This window comes from Panthera tigris, chromosome D3 (genome assembly GCF_018350195.1).
Source record: "Panthera tigris isolate Pti1 chromosome D3, P.tigris_Pti1_mat1.1, whole genome shotgun sequence".
NCBI classification, from domain to species: Eukaryota; Metazoa; Chordata; class Mammalia; order Carnivora; family Felidae; genus Panthera; species Panthera tigris.
In genome coordinates this window covers 33,196,810-33,215,500 of record NC_056671.1, presented here as the reverse complement: position 1 = coordinate 33,215,500, position 18,691 = coordinate 33,196,810, and the positions used below count along the sequence as shown (strand labels likewise).

At 41.2% G+C, this 18,691-nt stretch overlaps 1 protein-coding gene across 8 annotated transcripts in view; it reads left to right on the top strand.

The window, feature by feature from the left end:
* The window catches only part of LOC102966393 (piezo-type mechanosensitive ion channel component 2), a 468,901-nt gene that overhangs the window by 214,803 nt on the left and 235,407 nt on the right, over nucleotides 1-18,691 (top strand). For all 8 annotated transcript variants that reach the window (XM_042961476.1, XM_042961473.1, XM_042961474.1 and 5 more), the window contains exon 4: nucleotides 5,386-5,428. In XM_042961476.1, coding sequence (XP_042817410.1) covers nucleotides 5,386-5,428 — 43 coding nt within the window. The remainder of the gene's footprint in view (nucleotides 1-5,385; nucleotides 5,429-18,691) is intronic.

The window sequence follows — 18,691 nt, the reverse complement described above, 5'->3', positions numbered from 1 at the left end:
ACGTGGGTCAGCACCCCTAACCCGCACATTGTTCAAGGGTCAACTATATATTATTTTACAAATAAGGGAAAAAATAAAGTCGCTTATTTTGAAAAACATACTGTTGATGATGTGTTCTATATATGCCACCATATTGTTCGTGAGAATTATGAATTCTGACCCTTACCACTCATGAGTGATCATCTCTAGATGATGGAAAATTTAAGACCTATTATGGGGGTGCCTGGGTGGCTCAGTCAGTTGAGTGTCCGACTTTGGCTCAGGTCATGATCTCGCGGCTCGTGGGTTCGAGCCCCGCATCGGGCTCTCTGCTGACTGCTCAGAGCCTGGAGCCTGCTTCAGATTCTGTCTCCCTCTCTCTCTGCCCCTCCCCTGCTCTCACTCTGTCTCTCCCCCTCTCTTAAAAATAAATTTCTTTTAAATTAAAAAAAAAGACTTATTACGAAAAGAACTGACAAAGGGTAAGTGTAATGAAAACCAAAGTATGCAACTAAATGACACTTACTGTGTACATAAAGTGGTGTGTCATCTATTTACACGACAGAGCAGGACATGATGGGCATTACAAGAGTATTAAGTGGAGGGGAAAATGATATTTTAGAAAATACATGTCATTTAATATGAAAATTATTAAATAAGGGATGGTGAAGAATTTTTTTTCTTTATCTTTTACAATGACTTTTAACCAATTAATAGCAAATCTCATCTGGGAGTTAGGATGCCGAAAATTTGACGGATCTCTCACCATGTAACCCAGAGTGCTACAGGCATGCTCAGTGGCTGGGAAAATTGCATTACTTGGGTTCATATCATTCATTATAACAGCCATTTCTGTGGTTTAAGAGATTTTTAGCTACAGCTCAACCCAAGAGCATCTTCATATTTGCAAAGTGAACTGTCACTGCTGGCCAACTGAGAAGAATCTATTTTTCTCCTAGAATTTCACATTATGTTCAACGTTAGATGCATGGTACAATCTTGACTTGTGGCATAGATGTGAACATCTCTCAGGAGTTAAAAATAACATAAATGAAGCTTCCACCAGAAAACTTGTAAGCGGTCTAATTTCCTGGTATTTGTGTTTGATCACGGAATTCTGTGCCAGGCCACACGTTCAGCTGCCTGGCGGCCCCTGCGATATATAAAAAGTACTTCCATTTTTATAGGAATGTGCTGGCAAACATCTACCACTTCTATGAATTATTAGTCCTTTTCTGCTAATTATTTTGGAAAAAAAAAAAGCAGAGGTGTAGGTCCAAGTTCAAGTGGCTCTCAACATCTGAGACATACTTGGGCTAAAACTGTTCAGTTGGAAGAAAATCTCTGCCCCATATGGCCACCAGGTCTACCAGTGCATTACGAAGCCTGTAGGAAAAATCATGTTACTTTCTTTTTGTATTGGAAATTGAGCAACAGATTGAAAGAATGACTGATAAAAGTAATCGCTGAGGAAACATAATAAAGCGAGTGACCAGTTTATGACAGAAGGACGTAAATTGACGTCTATGAAAAACAGAAAATTACGAACTGAAAGGGACCTGTTGGACACCCTGGAACTTGAATGGCTGGTTTCAAACAACAGGCCCAGCCCTGCGATTTTACACTACTACTAATAAACAAATTTGAAGAAGTCAAAATTAATCGACCCCGTCCCATCATCTTCAGGTTACATTTTGGCGTGTGGCCTTCTGTCTATGTATATTTGTATAAATCGCACTCCTAGGGGTCATGCTGAGTGCTAAACAGAATTAACATAGTTTTGGAAACTCACAGGTCCTAGATGAAAGATCATACGGGAAGGTGTTTGATGATATATCTTCTACTGGAGGCTCTCACATGCTTCTGAAATTAATAACCAGACACAGAAAACTTTGTAAAATTAAAAAATTGTTTTGAATTCCATATTGAGGCCAGATCAGGGTGAGAGACAAATGATAGCAAGGAGAGTAAGGAAAGGAAGGTGAAGAAGGATGGAAAGGCAAGAAGACAGGATGACAAAGCAATTAGTAAGGAAGTTCAGAACGTTGACTCTGTGGCCCCAAATCTAGATTTCCCTGCCTCCTGGGCCAGGGAGCCCCAGCAGAACCCACCCATTTGGCTTGGGGAAGATGGTTCCCAAGAAAAGAAGTTTCCATAACTTCTTTCTCTTATGGAAAGAACGGGAACTTGGATCTTCAGATGCCAATTCGAAAATGGGGGTGAGAGGGAGAGAGAGAATGGATAGTGTTTTGTTTGTTCTGTAAAGGAGCGATGGTTGATTCATTTCTTCAAGGAGGAAATGTCCTGCACTTCTCTGCATGGTGGTGCCCCCCTTGAAGAGTCTGTGCTGCAGGATGCTACAGGGCATTTTGTTAACCTTGGGCACACACAGCATAGATTCGGGAACTTGCTGTACAGACTGAATGGCCTTGAGTCTTGGTTTGTTTGCAGCTTCTGGACGCTGTCATACCCCATTCCAGACTTCAGTTCTGCTGTTGGATGTTGGTGCTATCAAGGGCGATTTTTAGAACTAAAGAATCCTAATTCATTATTTCTGACTCCATCTACAATCAGAAAGGAAAAATGCCCCTAGGCTTTGTATCTGATATTCTACGCCATATATTTTTCTTTTTGTTGTTGCTGTCCTTTGCTTTCCCTTGAAGAATGGAACATGTTTTAGACTTCTCCATATTATAAATCTCATTTGAAAAGTGTTGAATCGAGGAAGTCTGCCAGCTACTTTTGTTTTCCCTACTTTTCTCTCTCCCTGTTGGACCGCTCCAGCAAAGGAGAATAATATTACCTTACCATGTAAAACATGGTTAATGGCTTTAAAAGAATTCCCCAACAACTGAATAATGAGCTGCCAAAAATATTCCTGGTGCCAGAGGGATCTGGATATGTCTGTTTCATTTATTGTGTGTTTCTCATTTCATCATGACTAAGTGCTCACAAAAGACATAAAAACCCAAACCTCCAGGGTATGTGGTGTTGGAGGGCAGAAACCGTATTTTAATATATTCGGTCGTATAACGAACACAGTAAGATGATTAGTAGAGTATCCACAGCAAACAATGATGAATGCCAGTTGTAGGTAAGATGCTCAAAGTATCAATTAAGTTAGTATCTAGCCACTAGAAGGAAGTCGTTTTTCAACCATCGCTATTGTGCTTGGTTGAGTGGCTGAAGAAAACTTATTCCAAGGAGTGCTGGGAGTCTTGCACCAAAAACTTTTATCTTGTTCTGCTTATTTGAGTGAGTTTACTAAGAAATGTGAAGAGGGAACCTATTTCTTTCTTTTTTAAGTTTATTTTTTTGGGGGAGGGAGGGGCAGAGAGAGAGGGAGACACAGAATCCGAAGCAGGCTCCAGGCTCTGAGCTGTCAACACAGAGCCCGACACGGGGCTTGAACTCACGGACTGCGAGATCCTGACCTGAGCCAAAGATGGACACTTAACTCACTGAGCCACCCAGGTGCCCCTGGAACCTATTTCTTAACTAAAGTTTCATGTTTTAAGAGCCTGATAATAGATAATAGAGCCTGATAATAGATAATAGATCTATTAAAAAGGGGAGTTTTCTTAAAAATGTATTTAAAAAATGAGTTTTAGGGATGCACGCAGCAGATCTGGGCAAAAAAATGAAAATATAGAAAAAAATGTAAAGGTGCTTTGTTTCTCACCGGAAGCAAGTCAACGAGAATAGCGTCCGGACCCTCTCATGATTCCCTTCAGCCTCCCCTAGACCCTTGCCACTCGGTCTGAGCTCAGACTGTCTGGTTCTTACTTGGCAGGAGACTCTTAATCTCTCCCACTTCTCTGTTTGGGCCAGGCTGTTGCCAGCTGTCTTTGAATACAATGTGGTTTCTGACTCAGGTTCTGTTATGTTTTGCCAGGGTCTTAATTGCTAGTATCTCAGGGGCAGGATAATTGTCTTCCAAGAATTCCTGAGATAGGGATTTTGAATTGCCTGTGACTCACAGGACAGATGACATTCATATGGGCCCGCTCCCCTGGATGAGGAGCCATGGACATTCCTGGGCTGGTTAACTAAAATTCCACGACTCCTACTTTTACTCCGCAAAGCATACTGGAATTCAATTGGATAAGAGTGACTTCATCCAAAGAGATAAGCCTGAATCTGCTTTAAATCTTTGTGTGTGTGTATGTGTGTGCATGTGTGCTCATAATTCATAACAAAAATGTAGTCCTTTATTATGTAGAATACTTGTTTAAAATGCTTCGTCATAACCAAGTATATGAACCGAAGGCAAACATCATATTCATGCTCTCTTGGGACTCAGTCTTCAGAGAGGGCCCAGGGAAACCACTGTATAATCCCCTGCCTTTCCAGGAAGCCTAACCCTAGGAGATGCTGAGTTGCCACCAGACAGTAAAGCATCTGAAGCCGAATTCTCCAGAAAGAGATACAGCACCATCGTAGTTCACTGTGACTTGGGGGAAAACAAACAGGGTAGACTTTATCTGCCTCTGGAGACCCAGTGCTGAATCTCCCGTTTCCTGTTTGCAGAAATCAGTTGTACAGAAGGGCAGTGATTATCTGCTGTGATTAACAAGCTAATGCAAAGCATAACTCACGAATTTAGGGCTAAGTGAGTGAGTGCTGAACTCAAAATGTATTTGCCACTGACTCATGTAAATTGTCAAACCATGAGTTAGTACAAACCCTGAACTTCTATTAATGCAGTTTTTATTAAAGTGGTCTTTGATAAAAAACAAAAATTTAGCACTCTTCTGTCTATCAGGTTCTCAGGAAATTATTATACCTATAAGGTAGGGAAGAATTATTACATGAAAAATATTATAGAAAATCTTTTTTTAAAGCCCAGCTGTTCTTTTATGGATTTGGATATACTACTCTTTAAATCATGTCACTGGAAACAGTATGTTTTGCATGCAAGAGACTTCTGATTTAAATGTTTAGCTTTAAAAAGAAAGAACTGTTCATCCTTGTGCTTCAACACTGGTGAGATAAAGGCCTGGTGTTTAATGAGTTAGACCTTGAGGGCGCCATCTTGCTTTCCATGTGCCACATGAAATTAAAAGTTGAATTTTAGAGACTACAACTTACAAGATGCTGTTGCGTTAATTTAGACAGGAGAGGTTTACTCCTGTTATTCTGATGCATTCGGACTCTTAGAGTGTGATTTTGTGGCCTACAGTATAACCAGAGGAAAGGGAGGTAGAGCTTTGTCACTTGTTCGTTGTGTGGAATGTTCTCTAAAAGGGCCATTTGGGGACTGGCGGTGGGAACAATGCGTTTGAGGGAAAACTCATCCCATGTAACTGTAAAGCCAAGTATCTACCAGGGTATGCAAAAAGAGGACAAAACTAACTGCATGCTTGAGGTACATCAGTTAATTATGTTCTTTCGTCTCGTTTACAGGCTCAACATGGGAAAAGACATTTCGGCAGATTGGCTTTGAAAGGTAAGCAGCATTTAGCATGGCTTCACTTTTCGGTTCTCCTGTCCTATTTCACTCTAAGTAATTTACTGATGATAGATCAGTGGTCTCGTCACCACTGCTGTAGGGACTCTATGCCCATGAGGAAGTCATCATTTTGCCCCCAGAGCCTCTGTTTCCTTGTAAAGTAGCCCTTTGAATGATAAAATCCCTGCCAGCCTGCAGAGTGAACATGGAGATCAGATGGAGGAATTTATATGAAAATGTCTCTTAAATCAGGAAACAGCATCAAACGTGAGTTGTCTAAATGGAGAATTATGGGAAGTCGTTTGCTCTTTTCTAGCTTTATCACCGCTCGTGTCCCATTAGTTGTACAGTTTTAGCACAAAGAAATGTACATTGATATTGACACCTTTCCAATCATCACAATTGTTAGATCTTAGTCGCTGCAAGTTAGAAGCTGAGATCATGTCTCTCCTAGCTAAAAGCACTCCCACACCAGCATCTCCGCAAAAGAAAACAAAATGGACTTATTATACCATCAAAGTAGAGGTAGGGTTAATAAGGTTGCTAACCAACCTGCCTTGGAACTGAGGGGCAGCTTGTGTGACAGACGTCTCTCATTTGGTGTCTATTATGGAGCTTCCCAGGTCGGTACAACTTATTGGAATAGAGGAAAGTGACTTTATTTTATTTTTTACTCTAAAAGCAGATTTTGACTAGTTCTTTTTATCACATTGGAAATGTGTTTTTAGGTGTATTAATCAAGCTGCCAGAATGCTTAGAGAAATAATAAAATACTTTAAAATGCATTTCTCCGTTAGCAAGAGACAATAAGAATAGCTCCTCGCCAGGCTAACTATGGTGGCATTTCCCGTATCATTTGTTATTTGATTCAGAGATTTATTTCTCTCTCCACTTAAACTTCCACCAAAAATCAGCACCATCGCTGTTGGTCTCCCCGTAAATCTTTGTAGTTTATTCTGAAGGTTATTGCACGAGGTTGGCTTGAGATAGGCAAATATCATGGGCCAACCTAAAACAGAGAATGGAAAATCCTATCATTCTTTCATTTTGTGTGAAGTCTTTTCCCAAAGTATCTTTCTTTCTCTTGATTCTTCTTTCATGTTAATGACAAACACCAAACATAAGCAAAGGGGTGAAAATAATAAATCGAAAGTCATTATCCAGCTTCAGTGGGAAGCTGGATACTTCTTTTGTCTGTTTTCTTTTTCTTGTCTATTTTAGGGAAAACCTCGGACATCGTGTCACTTTTTCCCTACATAAGTTGAGGATACATCTCTGAAAAAAAAAAAAAAAATGGGTGTTTTCTTCCAGAATCATAATACCATCATACCAAATGCAAATAACAATAAGTCCATGGCGGGAAGCCTGGGTGACTCAGTTAATTGACTTCCGGCTCGGGTCATGATCTTGGGATTCATGAGTTCTAGCCCCGAATTGGGCTCTGCACTGACAGCACAGAGCCTGCTTGGGATTCTCTGTCTCCTCTCTTTCTGCTCCTCCCCAGCTCATACTCTCTCTCTCTCTTTCAAAAATAAATAAACTTAAAAAAAAAAAAAGCCCTTGGTATCAACGCTTCCATTTCCTGATGATCTCAAAAATGCCATCTTAAAGATACTGGTTTGAATCAGGGTGCTATTGAAGCACACACATTCCTGTTTGTTGTTACATCACAGGCAACAATTCCCTACCAACTTCATTTTGTTTTCTTCATGTCATTGACTTATCAAGAAAATCTTCAGTTGTCTTGAAGAATGTCTCACGTTCTGGATTTGTCTGTTTGTGGGATTGTGTCTCTATTCATTCTATTTCATGTCAATTCAGCATGTTCCCTTTCACTCACTGGGAACAACTTCACCTTGGCTTTTTGTCCTTTTGACACAGGACCATCAGTCTTTTATAGTTTCCATGTTCCTAGTACAGTTCTATGTACAACCCCATCCGGTATTCCGGACCCGGAGTCACACATTCTTCCAAGGAGCCCTACTTTCTTTGTGGAGAGTGATATTTTGAAATCACAATCTAAATACTTGGGATGCCCATCATTTCTAGACCATCATTGTTTCCGGGCAGTTTATTCAATACATGTTAGAGGTAGAAAATACTTTTTTTTAATTAAAAAAATACCCTAAATTCATACATTATTTTATTTTTCACTGAAAAATAAAGTTTTGTTTGGTTCTTAACAAAACTTATTTCATTTTAATGTATATATGTATAATATATAGTATATATAAAATATTATATAAAATAATTTAAAAATAATACACTAATATTATAATTCATACTAAGAATGTTAAATGAAGTCTTTAAAACTTGCATTGTCTTGGGGTGCCTGGGCGGTTTAGTCGATTAAATGTCCAACTCTTGATTTTGGCTCAGGTCATGATCTCAGGATTGTGAGATCCAGCTCTGGCTTGGACTCTGTGTTGGGCATGGAGTCTGATTAAGATTCTCTCTCTCTCTCCCTCTCCCTCTCTGTCTTTCCCCCCACCCTGCTCGTGCTCATGCTCTCTCCCTCTCTCCAAAAAAACAAAAATGTAAAATAAATACATTAAATTAATTAATTAATTAAATTTTCATTGTCTTAACTCTGTATTACATTAAGGATGTGCAATCAAAGAATGAAAAGTAAAAGTAAAGTTGCTTAAGGTTTTTTTCTATGTGATTGTAGTCTAACTTTTTATATATAACTTGGCTCATTTGTTTCAGAACCTTTTTAATGTCAATGGATTTTTAACATTTCATTTTTGAATACATCGCATGTATATATCTCCATGTACCAATTATATTGTTTTTATATGTATAACATGTTTGCAGAGAAATGTCACATGCATCTTCTTCCCCTGTGCCCCACGCCTTCCTCCTTCTACATTTACCATGTTTATTAGCTTTTGGTTTAACCTTTTGGTGTTTATTTTCACACGTGCAAGCCAGTCCTCGTGTGTATCTGTATCCTTGCCCTATCTTGCATGAAGAGTGGCATATTATACCCATTATTCTACACTTTGAGAGTATATTGTGGAGATCATTCCCCATCAGTGTCGATAGGTATCCATCACTCCATGAACCTGCCGGTGGCACTCCTTTGTGTGGATGAGCCAGCACAAAGGATGAGACTGGGATCTTATCCAGTATCAAGCTTTACTAATCATTTCAGGGATTCAAATGACCAAAGGACACTGGTAATGTAAGGAGAAATCCAGGATAGCCCATGTGACTCCTCAGGTCCTTTTTCATACTGGCTCTATCCCCTTTGACCCAGAGTGATAGTTGAGGTTTCTCATGAGATTTGTAAGCCCCTCATGTAGGAGGAAGCATTTGATTTTGCAACATGTCTAGTTTTATGCCTAAGAAATGTGACCTTCTCCAAAGAGTCATAACTCATCCATCTATGGATTGAAGATTTGTTTATTGTAACATCTTGAGCCAGGGCTTTCCTGCTTGACACATTCCATTGATGAGGACTCTCTTCCTAGCGAAAGAAAAACTAATTAATTAATCTGTTTGCCCGGTGATCTAGTTAATATGTTTACACAGAACCTAAACCAGGTCACTTACCTTCTTCCCTCAACCCCAGTATCTCCTTCGTATCCAGGGGAAAATGGATCACAAGCAACTTGCTTCAACTCCTTCTTTGCCAGTACTCTGTGGGTGGACCTTCAGGCTATTTCCAGTCTTTTGCTCTTCCAAAAGAACTCTGTAATGAATAACCCTGTGCACACTTGTGCTTTTGCCAGATTATCTTAGGGATTAGATTCCCAAGGACAATCAAAGGGTAAATTTATATGGAATTTTGCTAATTTTGCCAAGTTTCACTCTCTCGACTTTTGACAGTTTGCACTCCCACTAGCAATGCAGGAGAGTAATTATTTCCCCAGTGCCTCATCAACAGAACATGCTGTCAAACTTGAGATTTTTGCCAGTCTGATAGGTGAGAAATGGCATCTTACTGCCCATTTAATTTGCATTTATCCTGCATCATTTTCCCATAAGAGTAAAGAACAGGTTAAGATCTTTGCTGTCAACTACATGAAGCAAGAGCACTTTGGGCAAGAGCTTCTTCTCAGATGATTAAGGATTCACTGATCAACAGGATTTGGCAGTTGAAACATTTTCTGTGTGTTTCTGTCATACACATTTGTATGACCTTAACCTTTCCCTCCTTACTTGAATAATGATCTAAAGAAACAGCTACTGTGTACCAAGCACTATGTTAAATAATTTCTAGTCCATATAGCAACCACACAGACCAGAGATTGGCAAATGGTTACTATAAAGGACACATAGTAAATATTGCAGATTTTACAGACCATACAGTTTCTGTTACCTCTCAATTTTGCCTTCTAGCAGAAAGCAGCCGCAGACAGTGATTATGGCTATATTCCAATAATACTTTATTTACAAAAACAGGCAACTGGCCATTATTTATTGACACCCATCCCCCCACCATAGACTGTGGTTGCCATCTCACAGGTAAAGAAACTCAAGAAATCCAGTAATTACCCATATAGTCATGGCCATTGACTTGCATTAGTACTCACCTATATTCATTTCCAGGTTTGCCTGGTTCCAAGGATGAAGATTTTTACACCAAAACACCCTAAATTCTTCATTATAGGTCTCTTTTGTGTTGTGTTGTTTTATTTTTCATGTCCTTATAGCTCTGGGGATATAATCTCCAGTCACCATCTTATTGGATATTCTTATCTGAATAAAACTAGGCAGTATAAAGTTCATCCTGCAATGCCTCCCTAAAATTGTTATACTTCCAAACAAATGTGCAGATAAAAATATTGTTAAGGAATATATCAAGCGCGATACTTTATTGTTTAACGTGTAATCTCAGCTGGGTGATCATCCTGATCTTTAGATGTCACCTTAAAATGTCATCTTGTGTTTTCCTATGTTATCCTATGTTTTCTCATTTATGCACAGGGAGTATTCTCTGCATTGCAGGAAGCATTTAAAAAAATTTTTAATGTTTTATTTATTCTTGAGAGAGAGAGAGAGTGCGAGCTGTGGAGGGGCAGAGAGAGAGGGAGACACAGAATCTGAAGCAGGCTCTGAGCTGTGAGCACAGAGCCCGACACAGGGCTTGAACTCATGAACCCTGAGATCATGACCTGAGCCGAAGTTGGACGCTTTACTGACTGAGCCACCCAGGCACCCCGCATCAAGCATTTTAAAATATAGAACAAATATTGATTTTGGAGGTTATTGTGCATTTACAGTTGCAAAGACTGTCGAGCAGTGCTGTTAAATGTGGCTGTGCTTTTTTCTTCTGGAGTTTAACCTCTTCTTTCTCTTAAAGGTAATTCCAATTATATCTTAAATGAAGCGATCTGGTTCTTTAGAGAAATTGTGTAGAGATATTGATCTTTTCAACGCTGTGTCCTTTGAAGTTTGTCCATCAATCTATTTGCTAGCAGATTATTTTAAAGTGGCCACATCTAAAGAAAAAAAGTGACTAAGTCAGCTAAAGCTTCAAAGTTTTCTCCAAGAATAAGAAAGCAAAGACGCCCTTTGTTGTACATTTTGTAACCGAAAGCAAGACCTAAGGGATCTGCCCTGCCTGCTCTCCTTGCAGGAACACTTGCCTGTGAGATGGTGTTTAGCCATTTCCTTTCTGGAATCTGTGTGATTATATACATTATCTCAGAGTAAATACACATCGTCACAGTTTATGCGGTTGAATTCGTGACAATGTGTATTTTCACCTTGCAGACAACCACATTGCCCCTCTGTGGAGGATATCAAGAGTTTATTTTAGGATTTCAGCATAGGAGTGTGTTGTAATGTACCAAAGGTATAGGTTCATATGTCTTGGATCTGACCTTCGTTACCGCCTTCTCAGCCCTGCTACAATATTGATATTTGCATAACAAAAGCAGACATAGGGTTTTTTGTTGTTATTATAAAAAAAATCTGTGCCTAACAGTTTGACTTCAATCTGAAGCTCAGCTTCCTGTGCAGATCGTCTAAATTAATGATTGTAAATGTTTCCAAATCACAGTCCTTCATTAATCTCTGTTCAAGTGATGCATATGGGTGGGGCTTTGGAAATTCACTGATACTCCACATGTTCTAAGCAAATGTATCAGCTAAGGAATGGCCCACATTTTCAGGGGCTTACTCCAACAAATGTTTCTTTCTCACTGAGGCAAAGTCTAACGAGGAGGCCAGATTGATCTAGAGGGCAGCTTGCCTTGTACGTGGCCTGCCATTCTCCGGCTTCAATCTTGGGGCACTTATGCCTCAACAGAACGCTTCTGAGTTTGCTTAAGCCTGGAAGGAGAGCTTGCAGCAATGCATACTGGCCCTTAAATGTTTCCACCTGGAAGTGGCATTTGTCACTGTGACTCACAGTTTGGGGCCCAAAGAGAATCTACCTTGCTAATAATTTAGGGGAAAGAAGAGGTGTCACTGTGACAGAGGTAGAAGGCACTCGTAATATCTATCACAATAAGCTCTGAGCTAGGTCTGAAATGGCGTTCTCTTTCCAAAGCTGTACTTTTCATCTGAGCAAAAAAAAAAAAAAAAGAAACTTTTTTAGCAAGTAAATAGGTTCCTGCAGAGTAACTTGCCAAAAGAAATAAAAGTTCCTACTTTCTGGGAAGTCTTATTGCTGCCTATTTTAAAATAACAATCTTGTACTGATATTCCACCCTTTTTTTTTTTTTTACTTAAAAAGCAGAGAGCCTATTCTTAATGAATCTGTATAATCAGCACGGTACCTCAGATTATTAGTAACAGTATTGCATGTGACTTTATTTGATGCTCTACTTGAATTGTGGAATGAAGTATCTTTCCCCTTCAAAGATTATTTTCAAATATAAATCACCCTAAAAGAGCCTGCTGTGATGAAACACAAATATTCCAAGGATTTTTTTTTTTTGCCAATGTAGACATAATTCAAAGAACATGGCTTTGTCTTCGGGGGGTTCACCAGCCTCCTACCAGCTGCCTGTCTGTTGTCAGGCTCCTCCCTCGCATCTAGCCCGTGAAGACCATCTACCCACCATTCTAATTTTAAATATTATTGTTTTTGCAAAACCTTTCCTGATGGCTTCCTCCCAGGGCCCCACCTCTTCCATCATACCTCATGCATTCTTCTACTCTGCCGAATTAGTACCATACCTTATTGGATGAAATGTGGGCATAGTTGATCAGTTACCTCATATGGTATATACATGGACACTTTGTATTGAACCTTACTTCCTGTGTCTCTCTCCCTTTGGACCTTGAAGTCTGTGAGTGTGTGAAGGATGGAACTGCCTTGATACCCTGGTGCCCAGGACACTCTCGCAGTGTGCTAGCTCAGCAGACGCGTGTTGCGTGTTGAGTACAGAACCGAGTCCTCTGTGGCGAGGAGCTCAGGGGTTAGGTGGAAAGGGACTGTACAAGAGTGCGCTTCTTAGGAGGCAGGAGAGCAGGGTCCCAGCGTCTCCTTTATCCTGCACTGTGGTGGCCTGTAGGAGGAGCCTGCAGCCGGAGCCAGCTCATCCCTGAGAGCATCGGGAGGAGGATGTGGCTTTATTCTCTGTGTCAGTGTGAGCAATTACTTAATTCGCTGACCTTCGTATTAACACGGAGCATCCCGAGTCTCTCTTCTCGAACTACTGAGTCTCATGTGCCGGGTTTGGCACCCGCTGCCTCCCAGCATAGAATTCCCTCTGATAGGACTGAGAGTTCCACCAAGGCAGGAGCTGTGTCTGTCTTGTTAACCGAGACACCTGGCACCTAACTCACTTCGTGAAGTGGTTGGATAAAGGAAGATAGGAGTGAGGACCTGATTCTGGCAACAGAACCAGGGGAGGGCTTAGCAGACTCTTTGTACCGCGTTTCATTGGCTTTCCCCCATTCCTGCCTCTGGTGCCTTTCAGGACACTCACGGTTGTTTGTGCCCAGCCCCCACCTCCTCCCAGAACCTTCCCCTCGCCTCACTGAGCACCACCCTCAGGGTCCTCTCCTGTCCTCTCAACCCCTCCTGCTCTTCTGTTAGAACAAAGCCACCAGGTATGTTCATAATCTTATATGTACTTATCAGTGCATATCAGGTCAGACTAGACCTATCCTTCTGAGGGCAGGACCTCTGTCTCACCATCTTATGGCCTCTAGTGCTGGCCCACACATTGTCAAATACAGGCATTTAATAAGTGTTCGATAAATGGCCTTGCAAATAAATATTAGTATGGCATTTCTCTGCTGGCCCAGCCCCATGGAATCTGCTTGTCCTGATAAATTTTAGTTTCTTTTGGCTTCGGAGAATTAACTGATTCCTTGAGAAATTTAAGGCAAATTTTCAAATTCTTTTCAATCCTCCCGCTTTATGTGTAACTCACTAGCTGTGCTATTGAAATTAATGCTGTTTCTGCAGATAATGCTCTATAAAATGTGGGAAATAATGGAAAGGTGCACTCCAGTGATGGATCTATGATGTGCTTTTCCATATGAAAACTTGCATCCAAGAAATGTGATGGTTAAGGGAAATCAATTTTGACAGAAACAAAGATATCAATGTCTAGAGTCACTATTTATGTTTCTTAATTGTTTAAGGTCATAAGTCTGTGGGATAAAATGGATGATTTTGAATACCTATTCATTTAGATCAAGACAAGTATTTCCTTATATTGCCTTTCAGAGAAGCCTACAGAAAGGAAAACACATTAAATTCAAATCACAGCATTGTTATAGTCTTGTTGTCTATGGAGTAAATCAAGGGAAATCATAGCTGGGCTTTAGCAATGTGTTTTCACACTCACAGCATTTAAGCCAATGGTATTTTTGCATATAGATGTAGGTGCACAATAGATGTTTCTCAATTAAATGATTTGCCCTGTTTTGGTTTTCTGAAAGATGAGCTACTAAGTTCTTGAATTCCTTTAGACCCCATGTAAATATTCCTGGAAGCTTTAGCAAGCTGTTTTGAAATTACTATCTAAAATATTTGTCAAAGTAATTTCTTAATGTTTTTTATTTATTTTGAGAGAGAGAGAAAAAGCAAGAGTTGGGGAGAGGCAGAAAGAGGGAGAGAGAGAATCCCAAGTGAGCTCTGCGCTGTCTGCACAGAGCCCTACACGGGGCTCGGTCTCACGAACCATGAGATCATGACTTGAGCCAAAATCAAGAAGCTGGACGCTTAACCAACTGAGCCACATAGGCACCCTGCCAAAGTCATTTATACGCAAGAAATGACTAGATGAAAAAGATGTGTCTGTATTTTGGTATTTAAAATTAAGCCCAACATATGCATTTATTCATTTATTTGACAATTTGAACATTTTCAAACCTCTGCTTTATGCCCACCTCTGGGATAGATTTGGGTTTTCAGAGGAACGTGACGGGGTAAGGGAGTTAGATTTTTCAAAGACCTATCGAATGGTGGCCTGTCTGAGAAGCACTTTGCGTATCTGATTTATTGAATTCTTACAACATTCAGGAGTTGGATTCTACTGACTTATGCTAGGCTAGCTAACAACCTCATATCCCAGTGACTTACAAGACCAGGGGTTTATTTCTTGCTCATATTAGGTGTTGGTTTCAGAGGCTGTGGACCAACTGTGGCTCTTCTCCAAAAGCCTTTTTCATTCTGGGATCCAGGCTGAAACCAAGCCTTCATTTGGCACATGCCCTTCTTGTGGCTGAGGAAAACAGCTATGGCCAAGGCAAGCGGTGGCTCTTCCAGTGTTTGCTCAAATGGGAGATGAGCCACTTCGCGCTTACTTTTAGTTGCTCAGGCAGGTCCCGTGGCCAAGTGACGGTCTGTAGGCAAAGCAGCACACTCCTCCTGCAGAGGTGCACTATAAGTCACACGGGAATGGTCAGGAGTGTATACTACTGTTTCAGGAAAGGAGAGTGTCCCGTTGGAAGAAGTTATATAATCTACCAGAGTATGCCACCCGCATTTAGTAAATGAGCAAAGCAACATCAGAGTGGTTAAGTAATTTGCTCAAGACCACACAGCTAGTGAGTGTCAAAGACAAGATATGAACTCACTTTTATGTGACTCTACCTTCGGGACTTTCACATTCTACCGTGCCAGCATTTGTGATGCTTCATGCTGACAAGCATTGGTTGAACACACATTATTCTTGCTATGCTGAGGGCTGGGGTGGGGGGAGGGGAGGGGATGGAAGAACACGGTCTTGGTCTTCTAGAAGACACCAATATGTAAATATAAACTATAACGCAGCGATTATGTGCTACTGTTTAGTGTAGCCGTTTGAAAATGTGTTTGAGGGGCTACTATGTACCAGGTATGACAATAATGATGCAAATAATTACAGAATGGAGTAGAGACAAATGGGGCAATGTGTCTGCTTGCGGGGGCATGAGCAGAGGCCTGGCTGCCTAGTTGAGAGGCAGGGAAGAGTGGTTTCTGAAACGTCACTGCAGCAACTGCCCCAGCGGGGTTTACAAGGGCGATTTTTTTGGAGACCAACCATCAGATGTTAGAGACAGAGCACAAGGGGCACAAATGAAGACAGAAATGAAACTGAGAACGGGTGGGAAACCCATCAGGATAATCTTTGACAAGTATTGGGAGCCACTGAAGAGTGTGAAACCCAGGGAAGGTACTGTTGGATGTACTTCTAGAAGGATCCTGTGGGCAGTGACATGGACCAGAGGATAGCTTAGGCGAGCAAGATGAACTGGAAAACACTGCAGTAGTTCAGGGGAGCGATTACTCCTGCCTGAACTGAGGCAGGGGCAACTGAATATGATAGAGAGGATGTGTGCCAAATGTGTTTTAGGCTTTAAAATGCGAAGTTACAACTCAGTGGGTGATTGGATGTGGTGTGTGAGAAGAATTCTGAAACGGGCCACGTCCAGTTGGCTGATTCCACTCTCTGGCTGCTGTCTCTCCATCTAGTGCCTGCAACACTCTGCTTCTCTGCCCTGGGGCTTTCTCTAGCCTTTAGGAAATTTGCTCCATCCACAGGCAGGGCAGCCCGGAAGGGCCTGCAGTGAAAGGCCCGGAAGCATCGGTGAGCAGAAGAAATAAGTGGATATAGGGATATAGGTGCTGCAGCTGCCATGGAGAATCCAGAGGGCATCGCTTGGAGTGTGCAAAAGCTTCCTAGGAGCCGCTTACAGCAGTGACCTGTCAACGGCACACCCTTGTGGGCTTCTCTTTCTCCATCCATCGCTGTCACATTCTTGCAATTTCCAGAAGACTTCCCAAATAAACCACCTGCACCCAGGGCTTCCACTCCAGGCGGGCTTTTGGAAGACCTGAAATAAGATACCAGTGCTAAACTGTCTTAATTGACACTAAACTAAAAAAAAACTTAGATTCCAATTTTATCTTTGGTATTGATTTATTTTGTGAGTACAAAATAGCGCTATTATTATTTGTAATAGTATGTAAAAATTTTTTTAATGTTTATTTATTTTACGAGAGAGAGACAGGGCAACTGGGGGCGGGACAGAGAGAAGGAGACACAGAATCCGAAGCAGGCTCCAGGCTCTGAGCTGTCAGCACAGAGCCCAGTGCGGGCTTTGAATACACGAACCGTGAGATCATGACCTGAGCCTAAGTCGGACGCTCAACCGACTGGACCACCCAGGCACCCCTGTCATATTATTATTTTAATGAAAAAATTATGAACCTTTAGCAATCTTTGGTTTAAATTTTTGGGGGACATAGGTGGTGACATGTCATAGATTGCTAGAAAATCTGCTGAAAGTAACAGACTTACTTTCCAGAAAAATTCACATACTCACATAAACAGAACATTCTACGTGCTGAAGATTCAGGGGATTCAAAGAGCCTTAGAAGCACAACGCAGTAAATGAACCTCAGCTAAAAAGCCCTGTTTTAGATGAAGACATCATTGTATTTCTTTCTCAGTGTATAGAATCTGCAAATGTTTATTCTCCTCCCTCAATTACCCGGAGGTACAGGCCAATAGGAGTTAAATTGGGGACCTAGAATCATGCCGTTTGAGACTCCAGAGACCCCAGAGGACCCTTCTCCCTTCTTTTGCACATGGTTACATTTAGGCGTAGAGAAATTAAGCAGGAGAGCTAGAAATCGGCTTTTAAACTCAAGATTGGTCAAAGCCCAGATCTGTGTCCAGATCCAGATCATTTCATAAAACTCCGTGAAATGGAATTTTATTACTAATGAAATTATTTTGCCACCATTTAGTAAGGCTAATTATGTCATTATTCAGCCAAGTAATAATATTCAGCCAAGCGCTCTAGACATCACTGTGTGTGCATCACCCGCACACAGTCTCCTGCAGTGGCTGATAGCACCAAGCCAGTTTATGCGTATAGAAACCAAGACGCAGAGCCCCTCCCCTCAGTGGCCACGTGGCTCGGAAGCAGTAGACAATGGATTTAGTCTCTGAACACCACCACTCAACCTACTTTCTTGCTTTAGGTCTCAATGACAGTTGCCAAAAATAACTCTGTTGACCTTTACTCTTCATGTGCCCTGCTGGATGGGTGTGTGTGTGTGTGTGTGTGTGTGTGTGGTGTGTGCGTGCGTGCGCGTGTGTGCATGTGTGCATGTGTGCAAGCATGTATTAAGAAAAGCAAGTGACTTACCTTTCCTGCTTCAGACCCACCTACCGCTGATACACAGTCCAGAATTCTTATCACACCATTAGAAAGGCTAAACCAAGAGCCCCAAGGGTCAAAGAAGGGCCTTCACGATGAAACATTCACGGCAATCTATTGATACACTCCGCCTATAGAATAAAACAAACAGCTAGGCTCCTTTTGCCTGGAAACAATGTGGCAAGCGTGGAAAAAACACCAGAGAATCAGGTTGATTCTCCCTGCGTCTCACCATCAATCTCCGACATTGGCTGAGGTTTCGTTAAAGTCACAGGATATCAGTTCTCTCAGATGAGGTAGTATGCATATATCAAATAGTCTCTGTCAGTAACAGTTTTGTTTAATAAATATTTTCTAACTCTCCCTTTATCCTTTCCTTTCAAAAATTTATCTTTAAAGAATCAAACACAGGACTAAGTAAGGATGTTGTTTTGGGGAGCCTGGGTGTCTCAGTCAGTTAAGTGTCCAACTTTTGATCTCGGCTCACGTCATGATCCCAAGGTCGCGGGATCGAGCCTCACGTTGGAGTCTGTGCTGACAGAGCAGAGCCTGCTTGGGATTCTCTGTCTCCCTCTCTCTCTGCCCCTCCCCCACTCACTCACATGCTCTCTCTCTCTCTCTCTCTCTCTCTCTCTCTCTCTCAAAATAAATAAATAAACAAAACAAGGAATATTATTTTCTATAGCCATG